Source organism: Grammomys surdaster, unplaced genomic scaffold, assembly GCF_004785775.1.
Source record: "Grammomys surdaster isolate TR1022 unplaced genomic scaffold, NIH_TR_1.0 125669, whole genome shotgun sequence".
NCBI lineage: Eukaryota > Metazoa > Chordata > Mammalia > Rodentia > Muridae > Grammomys > Grammomys surdaster.
The window spans coordinates 121,247-131,723 of NW_021620506.1; the positions used below are offsets into that span (position 1 = coordinate 121,247).

The 10,477-nt window shown below is 47.8% G+C and overlaps 1 protein-coding gene across 1 annotated transcript; it reads left to right on the forward strand.

The window, feature by feature from the left end:
• Window positions 1-5,886: 5,886 nt before the first annotated feature.
• CUNH10orf71 (chromosome unknown C10orf71 homolog) lies at window positions 5,887-10,146 on the forward strand. Its single transcript, XM_028787474.1, has one exon. The coding sequence runs from the start codon at window positions 5,887-5,889 to the stop codon at window positions 10,144-10,146; it is 4,260 nt and encodes a 1,419-aa protein (XP_028643307.1).
• Window positions 10,147-10,477: the final 331 nt, after the last annotated feature.

Below are 10,477 nucleotides of genomic sequence, written 5' to 3' on the forward strand. Positions count from 1 at the left end.
ATAATCTGATAGCCAAAGAGGGGAGCAGGTATCTCTTTAGAATGTATTCATCTCTGCCAGACAGGTGGGTTATGCCCATGTTACACAGTAAGGACAGAACCCTTAGCCAGAGGCAGAAAAAATAATACAGAGAGGGAGGGAAGGCAAGAAGCTAATCAGAACATGACAAGGAGGAGCCAAGGGAACTTGCTGGAAGCCAACAGTCTAACTTGTAGTTAGAAATTCAGTCAGACCAGTAGTCCCAAGCCCTTGGAAGATTCACCCGAGAGCAACAGACAAAAGCCAAAGGCAAAGCATGTGAGCTAAGGTACTCCTCAGGGAAAGCTTGCACAGGAAGCTTGTAGGGAAACAGCTGCTTTGGAAGGTTGGAGCCACATGGAGGAACTCACCCCATCCCAAGTACACGTTCACTGTGTCCCCTATGCATTCACCAGCTCCTATTCAAGGCCTGGTTTCTAACCTGACTCAGCCCTGCACAGTGTGTCCTGTCACCCCAATCCTGTGCCAGAGGACTCATGAGCCTAGGTGGGCTTCTTTTAAATGGTTCCTAGGAGTGAGCAAGGTGGTGCCATGGTGAACAGTGGAAACCATCCCAGCAGCCATGAAAATGAGCCTATGAGGCAGGGAGTAGGGGGAGGCTCTGAGCACAAAATGGCAAGTCCTCAACATACTGGCAATAAACGCCACCATATCACTCTCATCTAGGCCATGTATATGAGTTGAACTGAACTTAAACTCCCCTCCCTGCAGTGCTTCAGGGGAGCTGCTGGCCATGGGATGCATTTTATTTGGTGGTGCAACCTAGTCAACCCAATCTTTTCAGACGGTCTTGGGGCCTAAAGTCAGGTTCCTTTGTCACTAAATGTCCTATCATCTTGCTCCTTCAACCATTTGCATGTGTACGGGCCTTGCTTTGTCTTGGGTAGGGGTATAAATCGTGATACTCAATTGAAAGCATTGCCACATCTGTGTTGACATGCTCAACTTGCAGACACATAAGACCCTCTTTCCAGGTTCAAGGAATCTTCTAGTTTGTGAGAGAAAGAATCAATCATCAATTTCTAGAACATGTGGGTTCTGATATCTGATCTGTCACAGCGCAGTGTGCTCTAGGAAAAATAATGGCAGCATGCTGTGGGGACAGGAAGGAGACCCATCAAAACCAGCTGGGGAGTCAGGATGGGCCTCGCCGTATGGCAGTGCACACAAAGTGCCTCTTTGATTCTCTAAAGAAATATGCTCCCCAAATTTGAGTTATTATGATTATTAATATTATTAATAAACTAGCTTAGGCTAGATTAATATCCAGGAGCTGCAATCTGGAGAAGGTCTGGAGGAAGCCCCAAGGGTCTGCCTTTAAGATTTGCATAGTAGCTTTATTTTAATTAGTTTACCTTCATCCTGAGCGCTCTGGAAACCCTCCTGGGCAGCTTTGGGGTTCTTTTAGCTGTCAGAATAGATACATCTCCTGCCAACAATAAATCGAACACTGCAGCTGTCTTCTGAGTGGACTTGAATTGGCTGTTCTACGTCCCTTTACTGCAAAAACTAAGTTACTGACTTAGTTGGGAAGGAATCTTTACCCAGATTTTACTAGGAAAGAAGAGTTTCAGAACTAGTCCACTCCTGTCAGAAATCCCTCGCAGGCTTACTAGAGGTTCCTGAAGATTCCTTAGACCATGAGCAAATTCATGAATATTAAGAAGAATATACCCTTAACTTTGTATTGATTTTTTTAAAAAGTGTCTATATTTAAATTTCAATGCACTCGAATATGAATATAAAAGATTGTTAGCCTTATAAGCTGTATTATTGACACCTGAAGACAGCTTTTCTATTGAGGACTCCACTTCTTGTTTCACTTGAAACATATTTTCCTCTTCATTCCAGATGGGCAGTGATGACAGCAAATCTCAGCACTCAAACATGTTTGAAAAACACAGATCCTAAAAGCCAGGCACCTGCAGCCCCCACTGCCGTAACAGGTAGGTGTATGTGTGAGTCAGCTTTCCACTGCCATAGCAAGCACCTGAGATGACTGACTCAAGAAGAAAAAAGTCTGTCTGGGCTCGTTCAAAAGTTGGTTCCATGGGTTTAGGACTGTAGAGGAGTAGATCACGGAGAAGTAGGTGGAGGAGGTAGAGGCTCACGTTACCACAGCTTGTAAGCAGTGTGAGGTGGGCCAGCCTCTCAGCCTACTGGCTTCCCACTAGACCCTACCTCCTCGGTTCTTAACATCTCCCAGTACTTCCAAACTGGAAAATATATCTTAACCATGAGGAGTCAGTGGAGTATTCCAGGTCCAAATCAAAGCCCAGGGGGACCAACCCAAAAGTCAGCATCAGGAAATACCTTCTGTAGTTTACAAATCAGCCAAAGATACTGCTGGGGAGAGCAGGAATGCAGCCAGCACTGTGACTATTCTGTTTGACTCCAGGGATCATACAGAATTGAAGACATTGTCTGAATGAAGCTGGTGGACAGAAGTCATGTGGTTATTTTCTGAGCATCAGTGAGCATCTTCCCTGTCTGTGTGGAACCACACTGAACCCAAGATCAGGTAAGGTCATGTGCAAGCAACAGAAACAGAACCTAAACATACACATGAAAATGGTTCAGTGTAAGAAGGAGACTCATGCCATCTGTGGTAGTACATGCCTGTGATCCCAGCACTTGGTGGGTAGAGACAGGAGATTCAAGATCATTCTGGGCTATATGAGAACTTGTCTCAAAAAACCAGAATGCGGTGCTCAGAGTAAAGGCTGAAGTTCATGGAGAGCACCTTGAGTGTTTGCCTGCTGAGAACATATGTCAGCATTCCAGCATTCCATGTGAGCATATGTCAGCACCTGAGCATCGACAGGACAAACTACAATGGATGCTTGTCCCTAGTCACACACAGTCTGAGGAGCTCAGCAGTCACCTTGACTATAACATAAACCTCAAGGACATTACGATAAATGAGGTAATCTAGAAACAAAAGGACAAAATACTGTAAGATTACAAAGTAGAACTGAGGGCTGGGAGACTAAATAGGTGGCAGAGCACTTGCCTGGAAGCATTAAAGCCCCTGGCTTTGAACTCCCAGCACCATAAAAATACGAAGCAATCCCAGAACTGGGCAGCAATGGCAGGAGGATCACCGGTCATAAGCTTACACAGCCCTCTCATCTCAAAGAAATAAATCAGAAAAAAAAAAACAAGCAAAATAGAGAATGTGGGAAATAGGAGAGAGATGACCACAGATATGGTGTTTAATAGACAGAGTGTCACTTTTATAAGCTTGAACCATGCTGGTCATAGGATTGTACCACAAGTGTGTGCTCAATGTAGTTTAAACTTTATGTTGTGTATATTTCACAGCAGCTTTTAAAGACGAGAACGTGAAGAGTGGTATAGTTGAGGAACAGGCAAAATGAGGGAGGGCCGGGGAATGTGGAATCACTCAGAAAGAATGGAAGGCAGTCTCCTGACAGACAGCAGTGGGCAGCGATGCTTCTGTTGCCCAGGGAGGAGTCACAGTTGCAGGGATGAGGCAGGAGGGAGGAACATCTTCTGGGCAGGGTTCTGAGATGAGTGGCCACCTGTGAACAGACTGCCCTGTGGTCCTAAGCTCCAAGTGCACACCGTATGAGATGTGCACAAGGAACTAGGAAGTAACAAGACTAAGAAGGCACAGCCCAACGGAAGGTCAGAGAAGGGCTCTGCAAACATAATTCACCTGAACATTAGGCTCTGCAGAACAAAAGCAAGAAGATTTCAAATGATAGAAATACAACCGAGGAACTAGCTAGCCCCAGCACATTTCTAAATTCAGCATTGTTAACTACTGGCGTCATGCTCTACAGGACAGCTCTGGGCCTTATTCTCATGAAAAAAATCAAAACTTGGAGGGCTGACAAGATGGCTCAGTAGGTAAAGGTGCTTGCCACAAAACCTGACTGACAGCCTGAGTTTGAGGCCCTGCACTCATGTGATTGAAGGAGAGAACAGACTCCTGAAACCTCATCTTCTAGACTCCTTCACGAATACATGGTGGCACCTACATGCTTACATACAAAGAGTTTTTAAAATGAAGAAATAAATAATTAAAACTTCGCTTTCCATTCTTTCTTGCTTCTAGGAGTTTGATTTTTAGATTCCTCACTCAAACGGTATTATATCCCACTTATTCATTTTTCTGTGCCTGGTTTTTAAGTCTTCTAACTTCAGCCACGTGGTGGCTAACATCAGACCTTCCTTTGTTTTTAAGCATGAACGGTATGCTAATGTATGTGTGTGCCATGTTTCCCTATTCATTCATGCATCCATGAACATTTAGGCTGTTTCCATGTTTGCTCTGTTGATACTTGTGCGGCCCCAAGGGAGCAGGGCCTCTGTAGGCCCTGGCTGTATCACACTGGCTATACTCACTTGACTGTGTTGAGGAACTCTTATAACAGTGATTGTAATGGTTATAGTGCTTGTAAAGACTACTTCACATCTTAATGTACTATCTTATTTTATGCGTATGAAGTGTTTTGCCTGTATGTGCATCATGTATATGCCCGGTGCCTGAAGAAGTCAGAAATGGGCATCAGATCCTTGGAACAGGAGTTACAGATAGTTGTGAGCTGCCCTGTGGGAACTGGAAACCCAGGCTCTGTTCTCCTGGTAGAACAACCTATACTCCTAACCACTGAGCCATCGCTGAAGCTCCTAATGTACACTGTTAACAGCAGTGGGAAGTGGCTTTCTTTCCCTTCAAAGCTCTATTTTTTCATTTTATTTATTTTATGTACTGTGTGTACAGGTATGCACATGCCATGGCTTGAGTATGGAGGTCAGAGGTTAACTAGAGAGAGTTGGTTCTCTTCTTTCACCTTGTACAACCTGGGGACCAAGCTTAGGGTGTCACCCTTGCCAGCGTGTACTTTACCTGCTGAGCCTTCTTCCCACATGCCCTTACTGTTCATTGTTGGTTGGATTTTCACTAGCTAACCTAACCAGCATCGATTCTCACGATGATTTTAACTTGTTCTTCCCAGACAATTAGTGCTGTTTAGCATGTGTTGCTATGCCTGTTCGCCATTGAATTATCTTCTCCAGAAAAATACCTAAATATCTATGTAATTAACTTTTGGAGGCATAGTCTCTCTACATAGCCCTGGCTATCCTGGAGATTAAAAGCATGCACCGCCATGCTCAGCTTCCTTACCCAAAATTTTTAATTTAGTTCTTTGGTTTGGTTTTTAGGGTTTTGTTGGTTTTGTTGTTTTGAGGTTTGGGGTTTTTTGATATCTAGTTATAGGCATTCCTTACATGCATTAGACGCTAATTCTTTACGAGATACAATGTTGCCTTTGTATTCCGTTAACAGTTTCTTTTGCCACACAGAAGTGTTTTTAGTTTAATGTAGTCACACTCAGCCATTTTGGCATTGGTTGCTTGTCACCTCAATCATCTTTCCTCTCACGGCCTTGAACTGATTACATGGTGTTCACTGCAGGACACAAGATAACCCGCTTTACCTAAAGTCTACTTATTTTAATGCTAATCGCATCCAAGAAATATGGTCATGACAATGGACTAGTGACCAGAAATAGTGCACTTGGTTAGCCAAGTTGACACATGAAGTTCACTACACATAGACATGTTTATCTATTTAAGACTGACAGTTGTATAGGTTAATTAAGCTGGGTGTCCTATTCACACCACGTACTTCTTCCATTTACAGAGAGAAAAAAATCCAGTTGCTATTATAACTAACTGGTCATCTCAAAGCTCCACCTTGTGACAGGTGGTTTCTCTTAACTCTCACCTGAATCTCACCAAACGGCATCTAACAGCTGACAGACACGTCCAAACGGAAGCTGACAGAGACTGTCCTCCGGGAGCTGACAGACTATGCAGGGAAACAAAAAATGCACAGACGGGTTCAGTGATACCTCCAGCATTGGCAGCGTGCTGGATGAAGCAGACAGGGAGGTGAGCAACCTCACAGACCGGGCCTTCCGAAGTTTGTGCATCTCGGAAGACGCATCCTTCCATGACTCTGACCTGGCTCTGTCCCCAGATATCACTGGCCAGGTGTCAGGGACTTTTCACCAGGAAACAGTGAGCCATGCCAACAGGAAAAGTGGGATTTGGAGCCAGCTTCCATCTCAAGGCACAGAGCATTCTGGCTGGGCAGCTACCTTACAACAGCAACCCAAGTACGTTCAGGGGGAGGAAAAGTACCCCAAAAACAGTCCTCTGCCAATACCAGTCCAGAGGAGACTGGAGGTGCCCATTTCTGGCCTGAGGAGCAACAGCAAGCCCATCTCCAAAGTCTCATCACTGATCAGATCTTTTGACAGGACAGAGATTCAACCTTGTGACAGCCGACCTCCTCCGACCAAACCCCCAGCTCTCAAAAATCCCCCCAAGTTTGCACATCCCCCAGAAAGTGGTGTCAACTTCTGCTTTGATTCGGCCTTTCTGACTGTCAGGAGGGTGCCTGCTGAAGTCTCCAACACCCATCAGGGCAGCCACCAGCCTGGCCAAGCTCCTGGAGAACAAGAGTCTCCCAAGAACCCAGAAATAGCCTCTCACAGCTCAGACAGCCTCCTCCAAACACCTGACCATGTGGCTGGCTCATTTGAGCCAAGGTTTCCCTCTCCATCTCTCAAGCCACCCAAAGCTGAGCCAGGAAGAGGGAAGGAGTGGATTCCCAGGAGGACTTTTCTGCACAGTGAAAACAGTGCCTTTGAGTCGTGGGACACCCACCAACCAAAGCTCCGGGAGAGAAAGGACATTACTGAAACCACCCCAGAAAGCAAAGTCCCTAAACATTATGAGGACATGACTTTGCTAAAGGAGCCCTACCCTGCAGAGTCCAAAGTCTCCCCCTGCCAGGGCAGAGCTAACTGTGCCCAGGAAGAGAACAGGTCACCATCAGGAATCCAGTCCACATCTGGAGCCAGGGGTGCCAGGGATCCAGGATTCCTATTCCCTGTAGAGGGCAATGCTTCACAGATTGACTCTCAAGTGAAGCGGAGTCAGGCCCCGTGGAGGAAGCCAAAGACTAGCAAAGGAGGGACAGATGGTCCACATGATGCTCTGGAAGACAAGAAACAGCCCAATAGGAGAGTTCTGCCTCTATATTCAAAGCTCAACCCTCAGGGTCAACTTCCAGAAAATGGTGTTCCAGACATGCCAGAGGAATCCAATGACCATTACAGTCCCCCTTTTAACATCAGTAAACTCCTCACCCCAATTATATCTACAAAGCATGTCTTGGAAACTTCAGACACCCAACCAGTGGAAATAAGCCCATCCCCTCCAGGACAGCTAAATGGATACCAGGAGAAGGAGTCCAATGAGGCTCAGTCTCGAGATAGCTATAAATCCAAAGCGCCCAGTCTGCTGTTCAACCTCAAGGATGTTCGGAAACGAGTCAAGAGTACATATAGTCCCCTGCCTCTCTTAAAAGGCTTTGATGAGAAAACCAGAGGTAAGCTGGATAGCAAGCAAGAACCTCTGAGCAATGGAGTCACCCTTCCCAATGGGCTTGAAGAAAATCCTCCCACTGAGCTCTTGAAGGAGATGACAGATGATGCCCCTAGCGTTTTGCACAGCAGTACCCAGAAGGATCCTGCTATCAACTCTAGAGAATCATTTGTAGACAGCCATCCGACCCTCAGTTCACCTTCAGCTAGTTCCAAAACCCACTTCTCCATCAATGGGGAAGCTGTAGAAAGGAACAGTAATGAGAAGGAAGAAGCCAATGGAGAGTCAGAGCAGGGTCCCTCTGAGGATGGCTGGCATCCAGACTCCAGGGAAAGCCTTCCCCAGAAACATCTCTCCCTTAAACTCTTCACCAGGGAGTCTGAAACAGGACAGGCTATGGAGAAAACGAAGCCCCACCTGCTGGAGAATGGCCTCTTGAGATCTATCTCCCAAGAGACAGAGCCTGAGCGAGAAGCGGGGTTCCAGAATCTACCCTTGAACCAGAAGTTCTCCCCAGGACCCCTTTCCCCTGAGGAGGAGGATGTGTTTTACAGTGACAGCCAGTCTGATTTTACTCCATGCCTCCAAACAAAGGCTAAATTCAGCACCAGCTCTTCAGACCAATCCTTTGCTTCTTTTGAAGATCAGCAGAAGATGTGGTTTACAGAAGGCCCCCGGGAAGACAGGAAAGGTCATGTGAGTGCAGGTGCTAATCAGAAGGAAGAGAAGGAGACCGTGGTGGAGAAAGAAGAGGCACAGCAATGTACCTTACGTAATGAACATAGAGATGTGGATGAGCAGAGACAGGAGGAAATACAAAGAAAAGCACAAAGTGTTTCGAGAGGAAGACCCAGGAAAGCATCAGTGGAGGAAGTCAGTGCCAGAGGCTCTTGGATGGGGGCGGATAAGGATACAGCTCTTTCACATGCCAAGGACTCAACCCCGTTGCCAGCTTCTACCAACAAGCACAGACTGTTCCCAATTAAAGATAACACACTCAGGGCCACCCCAGTGATAAAGCCTATTATTCTGCCTCTCCTGAGGACAGTCTCCTCAGAGGACTCACTTAGTGGTGGACACAAAGAGAATGAATTGCCAAGACAACCATGGGGCGAAGATGCTGGTGGCCTTTGTGACTCAGGAAGCCAGGAAATGTCTAACACTCCACTATCCAATAACGTGCCAGGCATGCAGCAGAAATGTGTGGTGTGTGAGGGAGTGGAGGAGGACCCGGTACACACTGCAGCCCAGGATGAGACTTCTCAGCAAACCTGGAAGGGGAGTTTCTCTTTTCTACCACTGGTGGAAGAGGGGGGTAGGATGAAACCACCCCCAGATACAGCCAGCGAAGCGCTAGCACAGGGAAAAAGCAGATCTGCAGACTCAGGGAAACTGGGGGCCCCACAGCATATCCCCACCATCGCTTTACCCCCAGATGATTTAGAAGACTCTCTCCCCTCCCTGCCACAACATGCCTGTTGGGAAGAACAAGGTTTCAAAAGCCATTTTTTGTCTGCACCCAGAGCAGGAACTTCAGGAAGAAGGCTGGTTCCCAGTGAGGCAGCGACTTCCCCCAACCCCAGCTCTCTAGGAGAGAGCAGCACATGCTCCCCTGCAGCCAGCAGTGTTTGGGAAGAAGCTTCCCAGGCAGCTGGGGAACACTGGCAGCGCCAAGAGCCTCCTGGCCCCCGTCTCTGGGCCAGCCCGGGTCCTACAGGGCTCACTAGGAGGGAGGACACGACACATGGCCTCACGTGGGAAGCTGAAGGTTCAGATCCTCAACTGGAGAGGTTGGCAGATTTCAGGACCCTCTCTCCGAGAGGCATTTTGCTAGCTGAAGCTGCTGAGAAACCTGAGCCCCCTTCTCTGCTAGAGAGGACCGCAGGCAAGCCCCCTGCAGTCCCACCCAAGACCGAGAAGGCCCTGCGCAGGGCAAAGAAGCTGGCAAGCAAGAGGAGAAAGAGTGATCAGATACTGGAGAAGCATACCGAGGCTTGGGAGGGCAAGTCCTTCACAGAGGACACTCAGGGGACAGAGCAAAGGCCCTTATCTCCTGGAAAGGGGCCTAGGCCCAGGTTCCCAGCCATCCGCTCCCTGCCCCCGCCCACGCACCGCCATTCAGTGTCCTGTGGCTGGGAGCCCGCAGGGAGGCGGCCTTGGGGACCCCAATCCCTCACGCCTCTTCCCCCTTACCCCGCCACCCAGAAGGTGCTCCAGGATCCCCAGTCAGGACAATACTTTGTCTTTGATGTGCCTCTCCAAGTGAAAATCAAGACTTTCTATGACCCCGAGACTGGCAAGTATGTCAAGGTCTCTGTCCCTTCCTCTGAGGAAACCTCTTCAGAGCCACCTCTGCAGGATGCCCTGGTTGCTCCCTACCTACTGTACCCCGGTTTCCGGCCAGTGCCTGTGACTTCCTTGATGCCTCTGCGCTGCTCCTCTCAGCTTGCAGCCCCCACCTTTCTCAGGCAGGGTTCTGGCTACAGGCCCCAGAGTTCCCAGGGTGCTAGACTACAGCATCCCCCTGAACAGCTGGGTGAATCCACCCAGCATGCCTCTGCCCAGCGACCCCGTGGGCCTCCCCATAGTCCAGAGGAAGAGGGTGCAGAAGCTCCAAGCTTAAGTATCATCTCCACAGATGACCTAGAGGACTTTGCCACGGAGGGTGTTTCTTGAGAATTATAGCAAACTGACTTCCCCACTCTAGAAAGCAACAAAAGCTTACAGTCACAGACCCTCTCCAACAATGTCTCTATCTATCTATCTATCTATCTATCTATCTATCTATCTATCTATCTATCTCTACACACACACACACACATACACACACACACACACACACACACACACACACACTTCAACTCATAGCTAGCCATTTGAGATCCCTATAGTCCAAAAAGAAGTGGGGGACCTCTGTGGGCTCCCTAGGGTCAAGATTCATTCCCTTCTTCCCAGTTATCTCTCTGCCCTTCTCTGATCCTGCAGTGGGGGGACATGGCCTGGGACA